Consider the following 24,138-nt stretch of genomic DNA (forward strand, 5'->3'; position numbering starts at 1 on the left):
ACAAATCGCAGCGTATCCTGATCATTTGTGTGACATGAAGGTAAGATGATCAGTCTTACGTTTCAGGTGCCAGTCCAGGGACTATGAAATATCGTAGTGTAAAAACACATTTTTAAATAAATATTTCATTTCAACCATGTCGTGAATCGAACTTGAGACCTCTTTCATGGTAGGCAAATGCGCTAACCACTGCACCACGAGGCCGACAAAACTTACTTGGCGAATAATATAAATGGTAGTGAAAGTTAATAATCTTTGTAACGAGTTTTTAGTTTTTTTAAGTACATATGTATTTTAATGTCATTAATTTATTTATTTATTAACGGACATTGTCCATTTATACAATTTATAGGGTTTTAATATTACAATAAAATAATAGTTAATAAAAAAAAATTAAAAAAGAAAGAAAGCATTGACAAACATAAGGGACATCAAGACAAGATCTGGACTATTTATTTAGTGCTCGTTTAAATCGCTGTAAACTTAAACCAAAAAAGTCCAGATTTTGTCGTGTTATATAAAAAAAAAAACAATTAAGGCATCTACAATAAATAGTCAAGAATTTCATTTGTAACAATGTTTTGAGTTTGTCCAAATTTTTGTAGAAAAGGACTGGATTCAACCCCCTAGGGAGCGGTCAATATTAACATATTACAACAGAGATGAAGAACTTTTTAGAGAACGGAATATAGAAGTCTAGGCATCCACAGGGCTTATGACCTGTCATAAACATGACAATACAGGTTTCAGCTCTTTAACTTCACAAACATCAACTGATGGAAGATTTGAAGGAATATACATGTTTAAATATAGGCATGTATGGAAGTGAAACATGGAACTGGCAGAGGAAGGATGAAAGCCGAGTGAACGCGGTTGAAATTCGATCTCTTAGACTAATGTGTGGGAAATCAATGTATGACAGGGTTACAAATGATGAAATCAGGCGAGAGTGTAAATCTGAGTCAAATATAATTAATAAGATTAAGAAAGGGTCTCCGAGATGGTTTGGTCACGTTGAACGAATGGACGACGAAAGAATGGCAAAACAAGTATATATGGCGAAAATAAACAGTAAAGTGAGACGAGGACGACCAAGGAAGACGTGGCATGATCAGATGAACCAAAATCTTAAGTCTGGTCACGTCAAAAGCAGACAGAACCGAAGGGCATGTATGACAAGATGTATGAATGTGGAAGAAGCTAGGAATGTGTGCCAGGATAGACGTGTGTGGCGGTCCATTCTCTCTGCCTACCCCTACGGGGAAATGGCATGATGGTAGTAGTAGTCGGCCTCGGGGTGTAATGGTCAACACGTTTGCCTACCATGCAAGAGGTCTCGGGTTCGATTCCCGACATGGTTGATATGAAATATTTATTTAAAAGGGTGTTTTCAGACTAGAATAATTCATGGTCCCTGGACTGTTACCTGAAGCGTAAGACTGATCACCTGACCTTCATGAATCAAAATTGATCGAGATATGCTGCGATTGGTGTAGCAATACAGTGCCCTATGGAAAGCGAATGATGATGATGATGTAGTAGTAGTAAATGTAGGCAGAATGGTGAATGTTACAGTGTGTAAAGTGGCCACTCAAACCAGCCAATGACAGGTCATAAGCCCTGTGGATGCCTAGACTTCTATATTCCCTTCCCTAAAAAGTTATTTATCTCTGTTGTAATGTTAATTTTATTTATTTAAATCCCGAATTGATTTTCATACAAGGAACCTATCCAGCATTGTTTTTTTTTTTTTTTTACAGAGTTTTTTTTTACACGGTACTATGTGGAACGTATTCCCCGTGTAAAAAGAGGTTCCAGTGCATATTCCTATTTCAGCGGGAGACGGGAGACGGGACACGGGACACGGTGGACGTTGTTATTTAGTTGTTGTTAGTTGTTAGTATCGGAGAAGAGACCAGACGGAAGTAGTACGTACGCGAGCATCCGTTTTACCGTGTGTTGGTATTGGATGGTACGGGTTGCCTGACTAATGCTGTTAGGGTTAGCAAATTATTATGGATAACTTATATAGCGCCATTTTCGTAATAAAATACCTCAAGGGCGCTTTACATAGTGATTCTATTGTTAAATTAATTTAATTGAAGCTTTTAAATTTGTAATTTAATTAAAATAATTTATTTTGTTGTCACATGCTACGGATTTATTCAAATGATTTAGAGAACAAGTGGGTTTTAAGTTTTTTCCGAAACATCACTTCACTTTCACAGCCTCGCACCTCTGCTGGGAGAGCATTCCATGCCATAGGGCCTGCGACCGCAAATGCGCGTTCACTAAATTTAGTGCGCTGTTTGCGTAGAGGTTTTTCTCTTTTCTCTTTTCCACTTTTCCTCTCGCCGTAGATGTAGCTGATCTAAGCGTGAGACGCCTGTCAGCTAGTTCATCTGGAATGCATAGTTCCCTTAGATATTCCGGAGCAGAGTTGTGCAGTGACTTATACATAATGTGCAGTGGTTATGTGCAGTTCTGTATGTAGGCACATAATAAATGAACACTGTATGGTCAACTATAGTTGTATTATTTATTGTAATGTGCAACTGTGTGACCAATATTCATTTACATTTCTAGTAATATTATAAGTTTTGTATGATTAGTTATTTTATGTTATGTATAATTTTTATGTGACAACATTTACAATAACAATATTATGTGGAAGCCTCTAATTGGACTTTATGATATGTATTTATGGTATAATTGATTTTTATAAATGTATAAATGTCTGTTGGCTTTCCAATGAAATAAAATAAAATAAAATAAGCCAACAGAGTTTGTATTCGACCCTCTGTGGAAAACGTAGCCAGTGTAGTTCCCGAAGTAGTGGAGTGATATGACTGAACTTAGAGATTCCGAAAATAAGTCTCGCTGCGGCATTCAATACAGATTGTAGGCGAGTCATTTTGTTCATTGGTAGACCTGCATAGATACCATTACAATAATCGACTCTAGACACTACAAACGCATTTATTAATTGACGGGCGGCATCAACCGGCAAATTTTTGCGTATGCATTTAATTTGTCTCAGCTGGTAGAAGCATGAACTTATCGTTCAACTAATTTGAGCGTCAAGAGATAGGTCAGAATTGAGTAAAACTCCTAGTAGTTTAATGGTGGGTAAAACGGTACTCCCTACATTGGGTAGAGCCGTATCCTGGATTAAATTCTGTCGTCTGGCTGAAGCCACCCACAGTTGTTCAGTTTTCGATGAGTTCAATATTAGTCTGTTTTCAGCCATCCAGTTTCCTATTTTCTTGATGCATCCATCAATTAAATTGACAAGCACACTTCTCTCGCCTGGTTTGCAATAAAAATAAATCTGCGTATCATCTGCATTTGGGTCAAGCCCACTGTGATTGATTTATACTAGTTCCAATAGAATATTCTTGTTTATGGACAAAAAACCTCAAAGTGAAGTTTATATTTTTTAAGATTTTTTTTTTTTTTCAGCATTTACTTTGTGGAATAACATTTGAAATATAGTATATTATAAGTGAAACGTTTACATTCACACTTGCTAAAACTAGAGGTAGAGGCAGACCCCCAGCAACATGGTGGTCTACTGGAGGAGTTGGCAGCGCAGAATGTTCCCACCGTACCAACCCAAGACGGAAGATGCTGGATCTCGCTGACAAGGAGGCCCGACCCTGGATGAACCGAGATATAGGGGCAGGGAGAAGAAGAATATTCACATCTAAAGATGGGTAATTCTGAGTATCCGAAACATGTGTTCTTACTAATACGAACAAGTATCTAATTCTCTGATATCTTTGAATTAACAGAGCACACTCTCATCTACCAGTATTAAAGACCACTATTCACAACTTATAATAATACCAATAATTGTCAGTCTCGTGGTATAATAGTCAGCGCGTTTGCCTACCATGCAAGATATCTCGGGTGCGATTCCCGACATGGTGCATATGAAATATTTATTCAAAAGGGTGTTTTCACAGTAGAATATTTCATAGTCCCTGGACTGGTACCTGAAGCCTGAGATTGATCGTCTTACCTTCATGCAACAAAAATGATCAATATACGCCGCGATTGGTGTACCAATGCAGTGCCCTATGCACCATTAGGTGCAGAAAGAGAATGATGATGATTTACTACTAAAAATAGGAGCATTTTTCAAGAAAAGTTTAAGACTTTGTTTTAAGTTTATAAAATTAATTAATTCAAGTTAATTGAAAAAATAAGTTATGTATGTATTTTAGACTATTATCAGTTTAAAACGTGTATTTGGTATGTGGATTTATTTTTGTCGTTGTTTAAAAAATGTAGATAGATTTTATGTAATTCCTGCATATAAATGTTTTTACTGTAAAAAAACGTTAAATTACGCAACCTATGACTAAAACCCCATAGAGGCGAGAGACCCAAAAGGAGTATTTTTACCAATATTGTATACGAATTTACAATACAAGGGTCCGTGAATTATTTTTTGTACGTGGTTGCTTTTCTTTTCGAAATGACTTATTGGGGTACGCTGAAGCTCAACATATTTTTTTAGAAACGGTTTATGCCCCCATTGTGACAACCCTAGCAGTGTCGTCCCGTGTGGTATAAAGTGTAAACACAGTAAGTAGGTACTATTTCAGCAGATGCCCACATGCAGCCATGAGTCAGGAGTTAGTAGAACGAAATACATGCTAAACTAATTCAGACTACAGGCAACAAATAATTCTACTTAAGTACTATGGAGGCACGGCCTAGCTAATCTATTTATGCACATATTTTTTAAGTGAAATAAGTATAAATATATTTTTTTTACATATTTAGGCAAAAATAGTAATTCTGTGTCAAGGCGGATTAAGAACGTGTAAAATAGAACCAGAACCCTGGACGAGTTTTGTAAATCCTGGATAAGGAAATCGTGTGGAGATTAGTCCGCTTCGTTGCGTAGTGGTCCGCGCGTTCGCCTACCATCTTTAGGTCCTGGGTTCGATTTCTTTCAGGGCGGACGTGAAATATTTATTTTAAAGAATGTACAACAGTTTATTTATTTTCATTATTAATTTTTCAAGCCCATAAGGCTTTTACATACATGGAAGTTATATAAAACATGAGTATATAAACAATATAAAATTTAAAAAATACAATATAAAGCAATAAAAGATAGAACAGTGTTTAGAAGTAAAGTTGGTATAAAAAAAGAAGATGAGTATATAAACAACATAAATTTAAAAAAATACCATTTAAAGAAATTAAAGATAGGATCAGTGTTAAGAAGAGTTGGTATAAAAATAAAAAGATGAGTGTATAAACAACATAAATTAAAAAAAATACAATATAAAGAAGTAAAATATAGAACTGTGTTTAGAGGTTTAGTTAGGTTAAAAAAAAAAAAATAAAAAAAAAAAATAATAAATATTTTTTTAAAAAGGTAAAGAAATGCAGTTAAAGGTTTAAAGCAGCTAGGTACATAATGTTATAAAATACAATATAAACAGAATATTAAGTTCTATTTGATAAGGAACATATACATTTATACTTACAATTTACAAGACTCACGTTAAAGACATTGATGTTATTGTTCCTGAGGCCGTATTTCAATGGGAACTTAAAATTTATCTTCAATTTTATCTACAAAGTAAAATTAACTTTTCTGTATGAAAAAAAAGAACATCTCATATATTATTATTCTAAAAATGATTGCTTGTGTCTGTCATGTACGGGCCCGTTTCACATGTATCGATTAATCCACTCGGTCCGGTAAATTAGGGTGGGTGAATACTTATTTATTATTTTCTTCTTTGGTTTTATTAATTTTTTTAAGTTTCTACTCGTGGGGTACTGTTTCGTGTATGAAAATGGTGATAAATTCCGGTTGATAAAAGAAAAAAAAAAATATTTATATATATTTATTTGTCCACCTGATTTTCGCTGTGGCGTGATGACAGGCCAAACTCGTGCATGGGAATTTCAGCCTTATTTTTTAAGTAAATAAAAGTATTTTTTGGTAATTTTGATCAAATCAATGAACTGAAAGAAACGGTAACATACAAAAAGATAATACCTGCCTAATTCGCCGTCTTTGTCATTCATACACTCATTATACACTGGACGCGTGCGACAGAGACGACGTTCTACAAAATCGTCAGTCTCTTTCGCAAGGCCATCGGCCGATGCTTTACAGCAGCTGTACAGCTGCTGTCAAAGCGGTTAAAACTAATTTTGAATTAGTTTTGTATTATCATATTAGGTTTATAATTAGCAGCAACAACAATAAACAATAAACAATTACATCGTTTCCTCGTAAGGGCAGGCAGAAAGGATAGAACGCCAAATCACTATATTTTTTACATATAGAACTCGCTTCCTCGATATTCATACATCTTCTCATGCAAGCGCGCCGATTATTCCGACTTTTGACATTTCTATCTTCAAGTATTTGTTGGATTTGATCATGCCATGTCTTTCTCGGTCTTCCTCTATTTCCGCATCCATCAATATTCCCATTGTTAATATTGTTAGCCGTTCTTTCGCTGCCCCTTCGCTCTACATGTCCAAACGAGCGCAAAGCTCCTTTCTTAATATTGTCGACAATGCCTTTCTCAGCCATACATTTTAATTCATTTAATTGCATCATCCAAATATATTTATTTATACTATATGAACATTTATTTATTAGAAACACTTTTAACACTCTTGAAAAAAAAATTACGATTTATTTCTTTATTTTTTTGGGAAGCTTATTATAAATTTTGACTGACATGCATATGGGCCCTCTTTATAAAAATGATTGTTTCGTAAATGGTAATTTATTAATTAATGGGCGGCATCGTACGTAGATATTATTTTTTTGTATATTATCCATTGTCCAAGCGTCGTTTCCTTTAATCATATTTCTATAGATAAATAAGACTCAGCGTTCACCCTATAGCTTGTAAACCGGCGGTCTTTGTATGACATGTAATCCGAGGCTCCCCACAAGGGATGTTTTACGTTATACCCGGTCCCGGTACCTAGCCTTGTTTAGGGGATGAATCTCCATCTTCTCTAGCATATAGTTCCATACCCACCCGTCCCTAAGTAAGCACGAGACTTACAAAGAACTATTCGCTGTAAATAATCCGACCGTCTAGTCTCAACTGCATTCGTCTGGGTGTCAACAGTCTGCCTATAGATTGCACTCACCAGATATAATCAACATTTTATTTATAAATTATATTTTATACAAATAATAATGCACTTTAAAATTCACTATACTGCCGCCAGAGATTTGAAACGCTGTTAGAAACTTTTCAGTATTGTGTAAAAATGGTATTCATATGTTAACAAAAACAATAAATACAGTTTAAATTTAATTTTCTTTTTCTTCTCCTGATCAGTTTACACCTTGTACCTTACAGTATTTTGAATTTCTGCCACCGATATGCACCTATTATTATGAATTAATTATAGGGCGCCATTTTGGTATCAAGTGCATTTTACAAAAGTAAATGTATATATTGTCGGCCTCGTGGTGTAATGGTCAGCGCATTTGCCTACCATGCAAGAGGTCTCGGGTTCGATTCCCGACAGGGTTTATATGAAATATTTATGTAATAGGGTGTTTTCACACTAAAATATTTCATAGTCCCTGGACTGGAACCCGAAGCATAAGACTGATAATCTTACCTTCATGTAACAAAAATGATCAAGATACGCTGCGATTGGTGTACCAATGCAGCGCCCTATGAACCATTAGGTGCGGATAGGGAAATATGATGATGAAATGTATATATGTATTTTCAATGAATACATTATACACGTGTACAATTTGACCTGATTTTAAATATTTAATAGTAAAAATATTTATATAGCGTGTTAAATTGTGGTAAAACTTCTTCTTCATTAAAAACTAAAAACAATGCCCGGTCCCTTCATAATAAATTGCCTAGTAAAATTAAAGAAAAAACATCTAAATTTCAAAGTATCATAATATTATACACCTCAAGAAAATCATTTTGTTTGAGTTTTGGAGTTCTAATTTTATAATAAAATAAATAAAACAAGGTTACGTAAACCTTGACAAAGAAGCTTGTTTGCTTTGAAACCGGTCGGTGAAAAATAAAAATTAGTGGTTAAAAACAAAGTTGTTTTATTTATTTTATTATAATGAATAACCACAAAGTTAGTGCTTCAAATATAAACTTTATATTCTAATTTTATGTTTGTTTCTTGTTTCTTTAAGTAATTTATATATTGCCTTTACTAATTTCATTATATTTCCATTTTTTGACATATTTGTCCCATTCACTAAGCAGGTTTATTTTTTTGTACTGTCGCAGAATGAGTTTAACTGAGATTTAGAATGATTGAGAATTATATTAAGTCAATACTTAAGAACAGTAAAAAAAAACTTTAACTATTACAACTAATAAATGTATGTCATAAAAAGAAACGTAAACCAACTAAAAGGAAGTGTATTCATCGGTTGTTAATGTGCCCTCGATCTTCCCACTGTCAATTTTAAATTATCGAAAAACCGCACTTAATAATTCTCAAAAAAGGTTGATTTTACAATCGGTACAGAGTACAAAATATCCTGTTTTGCGTTTAGTCGAATCAAATCAAAACTACAAACACTAATAAAATTTATGTTAGCTATAATCATACTTCAAATAAACTCAATTATAATTTTAAAATTTAATTCAATCACAGAGTGATACATTAAATTGACCAAACCGGTAGTTAAATCTATGTGGATTAAAGTTTTCAACTGTGATTTTGGTTTATTTTCAATAGTAGTGAACCTTCACCAAGAAATGTTTAAGTGCAACTTACCAACTGAATGAAAAGTTTGTCTTGTCGTGACATCTTGAAGGAAACATGCGAACCCTTCAGGAACCAGGACACCAGAAATTAGATGGAGAATTCTTCAACCAGAGAGTAAATCACTAAACTCCACCAAGTAAGTATGCAGGATAAAACGTCCCCGCACCCAATAGTACTTACAAATTACTTAATTTCATGCACTTAGCCAAAAAATGTCAATATAATTTATTAATTTCAAAGTCATGCAATATGGTTAGTAATCAAAGTAATACATTGATATAAAATTAATGTTAGTAAGCACAATTTCACTTATTGATTCACAATATCTAGAATCACATGCTCGTTCGTTTAATCTGAAAGCGGAAATATAACATGGTTAGTTGTTAATAATAAAAATAAAATCATGTAATTAAAGATAAGTTTACTGATAAAATAGTCATATTTTATGGTAATGTCAATGTATTGCAGTGTGCGAAATACATTCAAAAATGATCATATAAATACAGCGAGAAGTACATATAACGATAATTAAAATAATACTAAAAAGAGAAACAGGCTCATTAACGTAGAATTCCGTATTTATTTTATTTGAGAAATCAACAGTTCTACATACATATTTTTAGTAAACAAACAGATATAGTGTATAAACTCAGAACTAATAACAGATTTCCACATAGTATACAAAGTTAGTAAAGAAAATATATTTCATATCAAATAAATACATACAATTTTATACATTTAAAAATGTTATTTTCATGTACTCAGTAATCAAAGATTTTTTAAATATTTATTTTAAGAACATTAAGTTACTGTAAATTGGGCGGGATAAGGACAAGAATGCTTAAAGAGAGGATAAGGAGGGGAGGGGAGATGTACATATTTATTATTATAATGTCTACTAAGTTACATAATACATTTTTAATGTAAATTTTAAATCTGACAGAGTGATGTTTGTGTAATCTATATTTTTAAATTTTGTATTGTACATTGAAAAAGTCCTACGAAAAAAGGCATTTTTAGTGTATGTTTATAATTTTTTTCCTACCCTTGTCCGTACATAATGGTTCAAAGGGCACTGCACGAATAGTTAAAGTTAACCTTGCATGAAGAGGGGGGCAGATCCAGTTTGCAAAAAAGTTAAAAAAACTGTTTTAAAAAATAATGGTCAAAATATACATCAGTATAGTTTTTAGAGTTATTATTATGTTTATTTTTGTTAATGAAGGTAAGATGATCAGTCTTACGCTTTAGGTACCAGTCCAGGGAATATGAAATATTCTAGAGTTTTTTTTTTTTTTATGTGTTAAATTGTTATAAACATTGAGTTAAGCCGCTAAGGTGTGGACATGCTATAAACAAAGAGTGAGATAATTAATTTAAAGCATTGTTTTATAAACGTTATTATATTCAACGCTTTGTTCTAACCTAACCTAACCAAAATATATTCAAACGCCACAAACTCTCGTGATTTTATAACTGTGTTTCTGTTAAAACTGTTTAAAAATGTGTTTATTTGCGAAGATCAAGTGCCGAAATTTGACAATTTATTAGATAATTAATTTAAATCATTGTTTTATACACGTTTTTATATTCAACGCTTTGTTCTAACCAAAATATATTCAAACGCCACAAACTCTCGTGATTTTATAACTGTGCTTCTGTTAAAACTGTTTGAAAAAGTGTTTTTTTGTGAAGATCAAGTGCCGAAATTTAACTATTTATTATAAAAAAAATTCTGTATAATATAGTGCTACCTATCTATGCTCATTTAATAATACAAATGATACGTTTTTTCTCGTATCACGTAAAATTACTCCAATATCAAAAGTAATCACACACAAGTTTATCTGACATCTTAATCAAAGTAAAATAATAATAATCAGAAATTTTAAGCGGGAAATAATGCGTATAATAATAACAAACAAAATTAACAAGCGGATAGATTCCTTGGTACCTACGCTCTACACTACGCATACAGATGCGTTTCTACTACCATCTCCCAGGGAACAGCCAAATGTGAACCAAGTGTTTTTACAGTTATTTACTAGGAAAAAGACAATAGATCCTGTTTACTGCATAAAGCAGGGACGAGTTTGAGTTTGAGTATCGTCTATTGTCTTGTTAACCTTAATAATAAGTTAAGGAATGCTATCTTTGTTTAGTTTTTTTTTATATTTCACTTTTTGTGCTGTTATATGTTCACTTAATTGCCATACTTACTAGTTCTTTGCTCAATGTATGCGTTTTTTAAAATTATTTTTTGTTATTAACTTTTTAAAATCATTCTTGTTGTTGAAATTCCATTAGTCGATGCGTTTTGAAGCTGCAAGACATTTTGTGATGTTAACTATCATATTATTTTTATCATATTATGTAAATGTTATCAACTATCAAATATTTAAATTTAGTAAATGGGGTCTAGAATTTCAACCGTCCATGCGCTCAGTAGCTGCAAGACTTGTTGTTATCTAACTTCCAATTTTGTAAATTTGCTTTTTATTTCGTTTTTTAAAATATCACTTAAACTCTAAACTTCATTGTAAATAAATTTTTTTTAAATAAAAATGTAAATAGGGGCTAGATTTCTTATTGTCCATGCGCTCTGTAGCTGCAAGAAGTTCTGTTATCTAGCTCATATATATCATAATTGTAATATATCATAATTGGAGACGAGGAACTAGAATCCCAACCGTCTATGCGCTCTGTAGCTGCAAGACGTGTTAGGATATTTATTTATTGTACAGCGCCCTTGAGGTGATTTTCACAAAAATGGCGCTATATAAATTATCCAAACATTATTATTATTATAAAAAACATCCTTTTGAATATTTTTTTCATATCAACCATGTCGGGAATCGAACACGCGCTGACCATTACACCACGAGACCACCGAGAGTTATTATAGCTCATTCATTGGGGTATGTTTAAATTTTGGATCTGCCCTTTTGTATCAACATGTAAAAAATTGGCTGCCGTTTTAAGCTTAAAACAAAAATATTTTTTATTAAAATTTCATAATATTGTCGGGAAGTCAGGAATCTGCATTTTTGCCAGTTTTAAAATAAAAATACCACGAAAATTCTTTTGAAATGCACACACTACCAAAATAGAGAAGCTGAAATTATGCAACAGGACCGAGATCTGACCACCTACCAATCCAGCAATCTGACTAAATACCCATCTACGCAAAGCCAAATTCGCGAATACTTCTTTCGAATTGTAATTGAATACATTTTTAATCGTTTGCCTAATTTACTGCGCTAAAATGGCGAATGTGGTAAATTCGCGTTTCCAGTGCCTCTGACTGAATGTTCTGAATAATACTTTTTTTTAGATATTTTATCCTTTCTTTTTCAGTAAAAAAAAAATTATAATGATTTTTTAAAATTAATAATTATAATTGATAAACTTATTCAATAGATTTAATGTTGATTAAATAAAAAAAATATATTTCCAAAAAACACCTAAAACCTATACGAAAACTCCACCAAAAATGCAAAATAACAATGTGATAAAAATAAAGTCAAATGTTAAATAATTTGATTTGTCAATAAGTTTAAGTAAGTTTTGATTAATAGATTTTTTAGATTTCAATAAGTCATCCGACCGGTTTCAGAACATGACTGTTCCTTTGTTAAGGCTTCGTCAAAATCACTCGATACATTTTATAAGTTTCGATTTTATTAAAATGAAAATAGTTTTTTTAGAGCTAGCCAAATTAATAAATAATTTAAAATACCAAATTATCGTTTTTTTTTTTAGTTTTCTTTAAATTTGTCACATATTTATTTTAATTGGATAAATTACTATTTTATAAATATGCTTATATAATATGAAAGTGGTCCTTATGCTGTACAAATTTATCTATATATATTCGAGATGACTGTTCTGAACTAAGATGTTCTAGATCTAGTTTTGTAGTTAGATTGAATTTAGATAATTAGGTTTGAATTTAAGGTCAAAATCACCGTGCAATTTTATATTCATTTAATGTGCATAAAAGAAAAAAACAAGGTTAGCGGTGCGCAATGCCGTTATCTAAGTAAATACGTAGGTAATACAAAATACAAGAAATAATAAAGGTATTTTTATACCGTTGATTTAAATAAATAACTGATTGTTTACACTCAAACTTGTTGATTTTTTTACAATATTATTTTATTTCAGTTTATGCACAGTTAAGCAGCTAAGTTCTGTGTGCGTAATATATAAGTTTAGTGTGATATTTATTTATTTATTGTGGATAACTTATAAAGCGCCATTTTCGTAATAAAATACCTCAAGGGCGCTTTACATGGTGATTCTATTGTTAAGTTAATTTAATTGAAGCTTTTAAATTTGTAATTTAATTAAAATAATTTATTTTGTTGTCACGTGCTACGGATTTATTCAAATGATTTAGAGAACAAGTGGGTTTTAAGTTTTTTCCGAAACATCATATTCACTTTCACAGCCTCGCACCTCTGCTGGGAGAGCATTCCATGCCATAGGGCCTGCGACCGCAAATGCGCGCTCACCAAATTTAGTGCGCTGTTTGCGTAGAGGTATAATAACTTTTCCTCTCGCCGTAGACGTAGCTGATCTAAGCGTGAGACGCCTGTCAGCTAGTTCATCTGGAATGCATAGTTCCCTAAGATATTCCGGAGCCGAGTTGTGCAGTGACTTATACATAAGCCAACAGAGTTTGTATTCGACCCTCTGTGGAAAACGTAGCCAGTGTAGTTCCCGAAGTAGTGGAGTGATATGACTGAACTTAGAGATTCCGAAAATAAGTCTCGCTGCGGCATTCAATACAGATTGTAGGCGAGTCATTTTGTTCATTGGTAGACCTGCATAGATACCATAACAATAATCGACTCTAGACACTACAAACGCATTTATTAATTGACGGGCGGCATCAACCGGCAAATTTTTGCGTATGCACAGTTAAAATGATAGCGCTACAAATCATTTTAACTGTGCACAAAACAATTTATTGTTAATAATAATTGTGCATTTATTAAAAATCAATATTATTATTATTTTGCATATTGGTTTTAATTTAACTCACGTGTTTTGCGATTGGGTTCCCTCGTTCCCAGGAGCTGGTATTTTTATGTGTACAATGTAAATAAATAACGCATAGCGAATGGAATGCGACCCCTTAGACGAATGTATGGTAAAACGATGTATAAATGGTGCACAAATGTCGAGATCCGTGAACTATGTAAGGCTGAAACATGCATTATCGAAAGAATCAAGAAAGGGGTGCTGCATTGGTTTGGACGTGTAGAGCGAATGTACAGCGAAAGAGCGGCTAAAAGGATCTACGATGCGAATAACGAAGAAGACCGAGAAAGACATGACACGATCAAGTCCATCAAATACTTGAAGATGGAGATGTCAAGAGTGGGAATAATCGGCGTGCGTGCATGAGAAGATGTACGAATGTAGAGGAAGCGAGGCCTGTATGCAAAGACAGAATGATATGGCGTTCTATCCTCTCTGCCTACCCCTACGGGTAAACAGCGTGATGGTTTGTTTGTTGTTCAGAGCGAATGGACAGCGAAATAACGAATGTATGGATGTATGAAAAATTATAAGAGTAAATTACTAACTAACTAACTAACCATCACGCCATTTCCCCGGAGGGGTAGGCAGAGAGGATAGAACGCCACACCACTCTGTCCTGGCACACTTCCTTTGCTTCCTTCACATTCATACATCTTCTCATGCACGCACGTCGATTATTCCGACTTTTCACATGACCACTTTCAAGAATTTGTTGTACTTGATCATGCCATGTCTTTCTCGGCCTTCCTCGACTTCTACAACCAGACACATTCGCATAAGAGTAAATTAAATTTAATAATTTACTCTCATATAATTTTGAATTATCTATTCTTACCTCTGTTTTGTATAAATACATTTAATTTCTTAATAAAGATACCAGTCTCGAAGATGTCGTAAAAGCGATGAAACCGGTCACTGGATATTCCAAATTTGTGGATCACTCAAAGTATCACTCGTCTTTTATTTCTATAATAAATTACAATGAACTTCCATCAAGAATTTTCTTCTCAGAAACATCACTCACATCAAATTCATATATAAAATAAGGTACGAGTACATTGGAACTTAAATTGTAAAAACCGTCAATAATCATTTTCCACGGCTGTGTAAGTTATTAATCAAGTGTACACATTAAAATAACCCAGTAATATAATAAAATTAATTTAAATGTTAAGAAATGTTAATTCAGAAACTGCAAATAAAATATGTAAATATAATAAAAAATAATAAAAAAATATTTTTTTTTTTTTTTTTTTTATTTTGAATATATATACATATATGATAAATAAGTACATTTATAAATTATATTTTTAAATAAGAAAAAAAACAATTTATGTAATAATATTGAAGAAGGTACAAAACATAAACATGAATATAAACGCTCAGACGCTGTAGTCTTAAGCTAGGGTTTCCTAGGACAGCGGTGACCGTATCTTAACGGCCGTAGTGAACGGTGATGCGGTGGACAGCGGTCGCAGTGGTGACTAGAGAGTGGTTTTATTTTTTTAACGGTGTTATCAACATCGTTTTCCTAGGAAACCACTCTCTAGTCGCCGTTACGACGGCCGTCCACCGCATCACCGTTCACTACGGCCGTTAAGATACGGGCGCCGCTGTCCTAGGAAACCCTAACTTAAGTGGGCATTTTTTCCAATTCATGTTATAGCTTAATTTTAAGATGTATTTTTCTAAAGTGTATTTTTGTAATTATATTTCTATGTAAATAATACGTGTATGGAAAAATAAACAAACGAAAAAATAAAAAACAAAAATAAATTGAAAAAAACTAGTTTAAAGACATACTCATAATTATACAGGCGTATTATCAACGCCTATAAGTAATCTTTTATATTTAGTAGGGGAAAGATGGGAAATGTCTGCGTGACCGGAGAGAACGGTATTGTAATAATGACACGCTCTATAGAAAAAATCATTATTTCTTGAATTTGTCCTGGGTATCGGCAAAATGAATGCAATGTGGAGTCTTGTCCTGTTGCACACAATATATTCTAGAATTTGTAAGTATAGGGCAATCTATAACATTGTAAACAAGTTTAAATAGGAATAATTGATCTGCAATCACTCTTCTGTACTCCAGAGTTTGAATTGCATTTGGATATATGTATATTTGTATGCTGACGATGCTGTACTTCTTGCTAACAACAAAGAGGAACTGCAATTCTTGGTAACAAAGGTCTACGATGTATGCGAGAGAAGCGATTTGCTGATGAATGTCGATAAATCGAATGTGATGGTTTTTAAAAGAAGTGAGAGTATGACTAAATGTGAAATCACTGTGAATGGAGTTATACTAAAACAAGTAAAGGAATTTCTGTATCTGGGAAGTATGTTCACTAGGGATGGAATGACTGAGAAAGATATTGAAAGGAGGGTGAGTGCCGGGAACAGAGTGAACGGTGCACTGAAATCGACCTTGGCAAGTAAATGTTTGTCACAAGAGGCAAAATTGGCAGTTCACAACGGAGTCCTGGTCCCGTCCCTGATGTATTTTTTTTATTTTTATTTATTTACAATTTTAAAAAACCCGTTAGGGTTACATTAGAAATTTAATATTGTCTAGTCATTTTATGTCTCGTCTAGTCTAGTTAGTTCAGTCATCATGTGCTTTTTCAGATTGATTTTAAATTTGTCTCCATTAAAAGTTTTCAAGTAGTAAGGTAGTTCGTTGTAGTGTTTAAGTCCATTATGTAGTATTTTTGACTGTCCTGTGTTTGTCTTTGCTTTTTCAATATGATAGTGTTTTTGTTGTCTGGTGTTATATTTATGTATGTCAGCATTTTTGACTAATATTATGCCGTCGTCTTGTATGTTTCCCAGTGTTATTTTGTGCACAATTTTTAAGGTCTCAATTTTAGTCAAGTAGTTTATGTCAAACTGGTGTGTTTTTTTGTACAGTTCAGTCGTAGAGGTCAGGTAGGGTAGGTTGTATGGTTAGTTTAAGAATTTTATTTTGTTGTCTTTGTATTCTTGTTATGGGAGCGAAGTATGTACTTGGAAAAACAGGGATGAAAGTAGGCTTCAGCCTTCATGCTGTCGAAATGCCATCTCTCAGGCAAACATGTGGTAAAACTATGTACGATAGATGCGCAAATGTTGAGATCCGTACATTATGTAAGGCTGAGACAAGCATTATAGACAAAATCAAGAAAGGAGCTCTGCGCTGGTTTGGACATGTAGAACGAATGGACAGCGAAAGAACGGCTAAGAATATTTACAATGCGAATGTCGATGGATGCAGAAATAGAGGAAGACCGAGAAAGACATGGCGTCCCAACTAAAATCCCACTTCTTAAAACTATCATACCCTCAATTTTGAATCTGGAAATATAATATATCACTTAAGTTTAGTTAGAACGTAAGTTTAGATATACAATTTTAAAGCGCCCTTGAGGTGATTTTTTACAAAAATGGCGCTATATAAATCAGCCAAATATTATTATTATTATTATTATGACCAAATCCAACAAATACTTAAAGATGGACATGTCAAAAGTCGGAATAATCGGCGCACGTGCATGAGAAGATGTATGAATGTAGAGGAAGCGAGATATGTCTGCAAAGATAGAGTGTTGTGGCGTTCTATCCTCTCTGCCTACCCTTACGGGGAAACGGCGTGAAGGTTTGTTTGTTTGTTTGTTTGTTTATATCAGTTTTCAACATTTTGGATAACTTTAAAATAACTTTAAAGTTTAGTTTACCGGTGTAAAAAAAATAAAAATAATAATAATAATTATGTTTTATTTTAATCCTACTATGCCTTATATTATAAACATAATATAATGTATTATGTCTTAATAGTGTATTATGTTAACTATGTAACTTTATTTTTAAATTTAAAAAATATATTTTTAAAATTTTTATATTTGATAAAATGTTAATTATATTTAATGTGTAACTTTTTCTTATTATAAAGTATGTACAATGTAAAAGCCCCATAGGCGTCAACAGAAAGAAAAATAAAAATAAATAAAATAAATAAATAAAATATGTATATCCAATTTCCCGTAGAGCTCATCTTCTAAATAAGTACTTTTTGAGGAAATACGTGACCCGAAATCAATAATGATTACTATTAAATTAAGTTTTTTATGAAAATATAAAAAAAATATTTTGCAATGAATATCAGGTATCCCGTAAATACCAAGGTGATCCCTTGAGCTGTTGGGTTCTATGGAGGAGTGGTTAATGACAGTAAATTATGACCATTTTTGGAAGCGGCAACTTACCGGGAAGGTTTCAGAAATTCAATAGCATAACTGGAATGTCATAGCGACTATAGGTGGGTTAGTTCGTGTCCATGCTGGAAGCCAAATATGCAAGGAATTTGCTTTGCGAGGGATTTTTGTTCTTAGAAGGTCAACATTTTGGCCACTAACTTGAGGTTTAGTACGAAAACAATATCACCAAAATAATTCAAAAACAAAAATTAGATAGTAGTTACAAAATAAACACAACGGAGTTTTAGTCCCAACACTTATGTATGGAAGTGCAACATGGAACTGTCAGAGGAAGGATGAAAGCAGAGTAAACGCGGTTAAAATGCGATCTCTTAGACGAATGTGTGGGGTTACGAATGATGAAATCGGGCGAGAGAATAAATCTGAGTCAAGTATAATTGATAAGATTAAGAACTTATGCATGGGTGCGAAGTATGAAATCGGAAAACAATTATGAAAGTAGGCTGAATGCTGTCGAAATGCGATCTCTCAGGTGAATGATAATTGTTAAATAAAAAGCGATTTGCTTGTGAATGTTGATAAATCGAAATAGTGGTTTTTAAAAGGGATGAAAATATAACTAAATGTAAGATCAGTGTGAACGGAGATAGAAGAATCAGGTAGAAGAATTTGTGTATCTGGGAAGTATGTTTACTAGGGATGAAAATACCGAGAAAGATATTGAAAGGAGGGTGAGTGCCGGGGACAGGGTGAACGGTACACTGAAATCTACTTTGGCAAACAAATGTTTATCGCAGGAGACTAAACTAGCAGTTCACAATGGAGTTCTAGTGCCAACTCTAATGTATGGGAACGAAGTATGGAATTGTTAAAATGATGATGAAAGTAGGTTAAATGCTGTCGAGATGCGATCCCTCAGGCGACTGTGTGGTTAAACGATGTATGATAGGTGCACAAATGTCGAGATCCGTGAACTGTGTAAGGCTGAGATATGCATTATCGACAGAATCGAGAAAGGGGTGCTGCGTTGGTTTGGACATGTAGAGCGAATGGACAACGAAAGAACGGCTAAAAAGGATCTACGATGCTAATGTTGATAGAAAAATGGAAAAAAATATTTATGAAGAAAAAAACATATCAAAATTTAAAATAATGGTCAAGACATATGTGATAAACAATTTATAAATTAAATATATATTCAATGTTATTATTAGAACACACATAACAATATGTATGATATGTGTGCCCTACTTTAAGATTTAAATAAATAAATAGATGCAGAAAACGAGGAAGTCCGAGAAAGACATGGCACGATAAAGTCCATCAAATACTAAAAGATGGACATGTCAAAAGTAGGAATAATCGGCGTGTGTGCATAAGAAGATGTGTGAATGTAGACGAAGCGAGGTCTGTATGCAAAGATAGAGTGACATGGCGTTCTATCCTCTCTGTCTAATCCTACGGGGAAACGGCGTGATGGTTAACATATATATTTAACATATATTTTTTATTCATGGCATCCTGATAATTGAATTTTTATTTTATTACTGAGTATATAATATAATGTAATTAATTAATAATAATAATTATTATTATTATGGATAACTTATAAAGCGCCATTTTCGTAACAAAATACCTCAAGGGCGCTTTACATAGTGATTCTTTTAAATTTGTAATTTAATTAAAATAATTCATTTTGCTGTCACATGCTACGGATTTATTCAAATGATTTAGAGAACAAGTGTGTTTTAAGTTTTTTCCTAAACATCACTTCACTTTCACAGCCTCGCACCTCTGCTGGGAGAGTATTCCATGCCATAGGGCCTGCGACCGCAAATGCGCGTTCACTAAATTTAGTGCGCTGTTTGCGTAGAGGTATAATAACTTTTCCTCTCGCCGTAGACGTAGCTGATCTAAGCGTTAGACGCCTGTCAGCTAGTTCATCTGGAATGCATAGTTCCCTTAGATATTCCGAAGCAGAGTTGTGCAGTGACTTATACACAAGCCAGCAGAGTTTGTATTCGACCCTCTGTGGAAAACGTAGCCAGTGTAGTTCCCGAAGTAGTGGAGTGATATGACTGAACTTAGAGATTCCGAAAATAAGTCTCGCTGCGGCATTCAATACAGATTGTATAATCTATATCATTCACTGTGGAACATGAATGTATAGGTACAATTATATATTTACAATTTAAAATTGTAATATTTTTATATTCTGTACCTCAATTATTTTTTTTTGCAATTATTGAAAGTCATAGTAAATATCACTAAAATTCTAGTAAAACTACTTCAAATCTTATTTTAAAATTGTTTTCCCGATCCCTTAATAATAGGGTACTTTTGCCAGTGTGTAATTTTATTAAATGTACAGTAGAATTCCAATTATCCGAATCAATTGGGACCAAACTGCATTCGGATAGTTGGATTTTTTTCCGAAAAAAATAATAAATTTTCATTAATTACTGTATGTATGTTGAAAATGAAAATAAATTATTGAAATTGAAGAATGAGCTTTTAATAAATTAAATGAAAAGGCAACACTTTTACATGTTAAGCGTAGTTACAAGTGGTGTACATTAGTACAGTACGTACGTACCGTACTGTAAATGCAAGTCATTGCTTGCTGAACATCTCGGTCAAAGTAAGCTGTTTGACTGTCGTCATCCATTTTCGGGCAGCCAAGTCGTTATTTTGCGAATCGCAGTACGTTTCCGTCTTAATCTTATGTTCTGAAATTCTGAAAGCGATTCGGAAAATTAGCGATTCGGGTAGTCGGAGTTCGGATAGTTGGAGTTCTACTGTATTTAACGCTAAAACAATTTCAAACTTAAAAATTGTTATAAGTGTAAATGTACTACCTACATATATACATCAAATTTACGTAGATACATGCTCAAAACAGCTGACTCAGAGAAGCCGTAATAATGAAATTGGTTCACGTTTTAAATTTTCTATATAACATTTCACGGTTTTTGTATCGTAAGTCCTCGACCAAACTATGTAATTGCTCCAAAATATAATATAATGTAATTGCTCCAAAAATATTTAATGATTTATTGCCGAATTGCGCTATGTAGCTGCAAGACGTGTTGGAATATTGTAAAGCGCCCTTGAGGTGATTTTCACAAAAATGGCGCTATAAACATTATCCACAATAATAGTAGCTGTTTCAATAGGTAAATATTATCAACTATTAAATATCTACATTTAGTAAATGGGGTCTAGAATTCCAACCGTCCATGCGCTCAGTAGCTGCAAGACTTGTTGTAGTCGAATAGGTGCGAAGGTTTTCACGGTCACTGTTATCAATATTATGTATCTTTTTTGGGTGATACCGTGTATGTTGGATTTGATCCGACGTTTCACAGTTTTCCCTGAAGATGGCTCCTGCAATGGTAGCCGAAACGTCGGACTTCTATTTTAATAAATTTGTTTTTTATTTAGTTTTTTTTAAATATCACTTAAAACTCTAAACTTCATTGTCACATAAAATAAAAATAAAAAATGCAAATAGGGGCTAGATTACTTAATGTCCATGCGCTCTGTAGCTGCAAGACGTGCTGGGATATTTATTGATTGTACAGCGCTCTCGAGGTGATTTTCACAAAAATGGCGCTATATAAATTATCAAAATATATAAAGATGTGACACTATCAGAAAATTCAAATCTCAAGTCTGGTCATGTCAAAAGCAGACACAATTGAAGGGCGTGTTAAAATGCCGTATGAAGAAGCTAGGGAAGTGTATCAGGACAGACGCATGTGGCATTTCATCCTTTCTGTCTACCCCCGAAGGGAAATGGTGTGATGATAGCAGTAGTAAACACATCCTCGGCTGCATAAAATCATGTTTTCCTTTGCCTAGTTGATAAAATTTTATTTTTTTGACTGAGATGACATTTCACAGAAAAATAAATAAATATGTCATACAACGTCATTTGAAAAAATGGCGCTATATAAATTATCCAAACATATATAAAAGACTCAAAATGTAAAAAAAAAAAAAAAATAATAATAACTGCACGTGTAAATAGTGTAGCAAGAGATTAAAAAAAAATATATATGTAGATCAAAAAACGTAGTACTTTATATAATTAGTATGCACATTATTTATATTTTTATGTATTTCATTACTTTATATTTGTTTTTTATTTTATATTATAATTTATTATTTATGTTTAAGTAACATGTATTCTTGGCATATATACTTCATATTTGTATAATAAAGATGTTTAATTTCTTACATTTGATTAGCTAGGCATTTATAATTGAGTAGTTTTAGTTTTTTTTTTGTTTTGTTATTGTTATATTAGTATAGGACTACTTATGCTCTAAAAGATAAAAAATCTCCATCAATCTTAGAACAGGCTTAGCCATGTTAGATGGAGACTATCATAAACAGAGAACACTCTGTTTTCATTTTGTATTCATTAGTTTTATATAGATTCCCTGTTATTAAATTTTTATGCAATAAATTAATTTAAACCTCACATCATTTAATTAATCATTAATGGTAGAAAATCAACATTTCAAACAAACTTAGGTATTGCTTACATAAAATGGGCGTGAAAAAATAAAAGCAATATAAACGGTACATAATGCGAGATGTGTGCAAAAAATACAAAAAAAATAACCAACTGTCTTAACTAAAATGAATACTGCGGTAATACGGAAAACACTATGCATAGTGGCACAAAATTGCAATTTTAAAAATGAAAGATAGATTTAAGCATAATTTTTGACACCTATTATTATATTCTATAGAACTCTATCAAACTTGTAATAAATCTAAACCCAATTTTACTGTACTATAAAACTATAGGTAAATAGATTATAAAAATTTTAATTACCTGATTAGAAATTATACACATCTCTTGTATAACACATGTAGCAAGATCATTTATATAGGTCATTCGAAATCGCATAAGTGTAAACAAAAATCGTATAAGAAACCGGATTTGAACATAAAATGCACTTATCACAACAATCACTGCATTTTCAATGCCACAAATCTTCCAATCTTGCTGTTTTCCCCGGAATATCCCGACAAAAATGTGTCCTGAGTTTTATACGAGTTATTTTGTTCTTCCAAACTGCGAAACGGTACATTCCTGGACCTGCCCAAATACAACACAGCAAAAAAGTAAGATTTGAATATATTCCACTTGGACTGAACGAGATTATTTTGTCTCTCCATTGCACTAGATCTTGTAATTCGATACAAATAATCCTATAGACGAAATAGTTATGAATCGTACGGAGAATTACGCAGTGACTTCCTTACGACCACTGATGAATAATGAATGACCGACGACTGAGGAATAACATAGTTGCTTTACAAGAAAATAGGACGTATTAAAGTGTAATCCGACCGTTTATAATAATATTCTACAAGATAATAAAATTATAAAATAAATGTGTATTTTATTGGTGTTGTCGTTTCTTTTTATTGATAAGAAATCGAGAACAGCTTAGCTTTACTTGAAAAATCACACGTACACATAATTTTATTTTTAATACAAAATAAATTAAGAGCTTGTAGCCCAGAGGTACCTAGTAATGCGAATATTATAAAAATGATTCCCCACTCTAACTATCACTTCATTGTGGACAGGTAAAAAGGCTACTTCTATAAATCTTGCCATTTATACCAGTCGATTATGTAGTTTTGACAAGACCAGATTTAAGGATTTGATTTATCTAATAATGCAGTATTTCATGGGCGTCCTTGTCCTACGCGACCATTCACTCTAGCCATACATATCAGTTCTACCAATCTTTCATAGTCCATTCGTTCCCTATCTTCCGATGTTATCTCTGCTTTATTTTGCAACCAATATTCGGTCATAAAAAAATGATACAAAATGGTCTGCTGCTAATAACCTAATAGAGTCGCATTACAGAAATACAACGGACCGCAAGTACTTGCGTCGAGAATTGCGAGCGCAAACCGAAACCGTCCATTACACGTTTGTCGTTAAACTAAAAACCAAACCTAAACCCCGCCAAAAATATGGAACGATTTTGTAATATGCAATAGAGCTTAAGTCTGTAGCCTGGTAAATCGCACGCAAAATGAGGAAATCATACGATATTGATATTTTAAAACGAAT

General features: G+C 32.9%; 1 protein-coding gene across 8 annotated transcripts in view; it reads right to left on the minus strand.

The window, feature by feature from the left end:
• The window catches only part of LOC148285186 (huntingtin-interacting protein 1-like), an 84,479-nt gene that overhangs the window by 52,876 nt on the left and 7,465 nt on the right, over positions 1 to 24,138 (minus strand). For 2 of the 8 annotated variants that reach the window (XM_088229227.1, XM_088229262.1), the window contains exon 2: positions 8,785 to 9,128. The exons of 4 other annotated variants lie outside the window; for them this stretch is intronic. In XM_088229227.1, coding sequence (XP_088085353.1) covers positions 8,785 to 8,817 — 33 coding nt within the window. In that variant the 5' untranslated portion in view covers positions 8,818 to 9,128. Of the gene's footprint in view, positions 1 to 8,784; positions 9,129 to 22,875; positions 23,426 to 24,138 lie in introns of those variants that run through there. 2 more of the 8 variants (XM_088229256.1, XM_088229219.1) reach the window with 2 other exon arrangements.

The sequence above is a fragment of the Micrasema longulum genome, unplaced genomic scaffold, assembly GCF_059751315.1.
Source record: "Micrasema longulum isolate JH-2025_06_02 unplaced genomic scaffold, ASM5975131v1 h1tg000049l, whole genome shotgun sequence".
Taxonomy (NCBI): Eukaryota; Metazoa; Arthropoda; class Insecta; order Trichoptera; family Brachycentridae; genus Micrasema; species Micrasema longulum.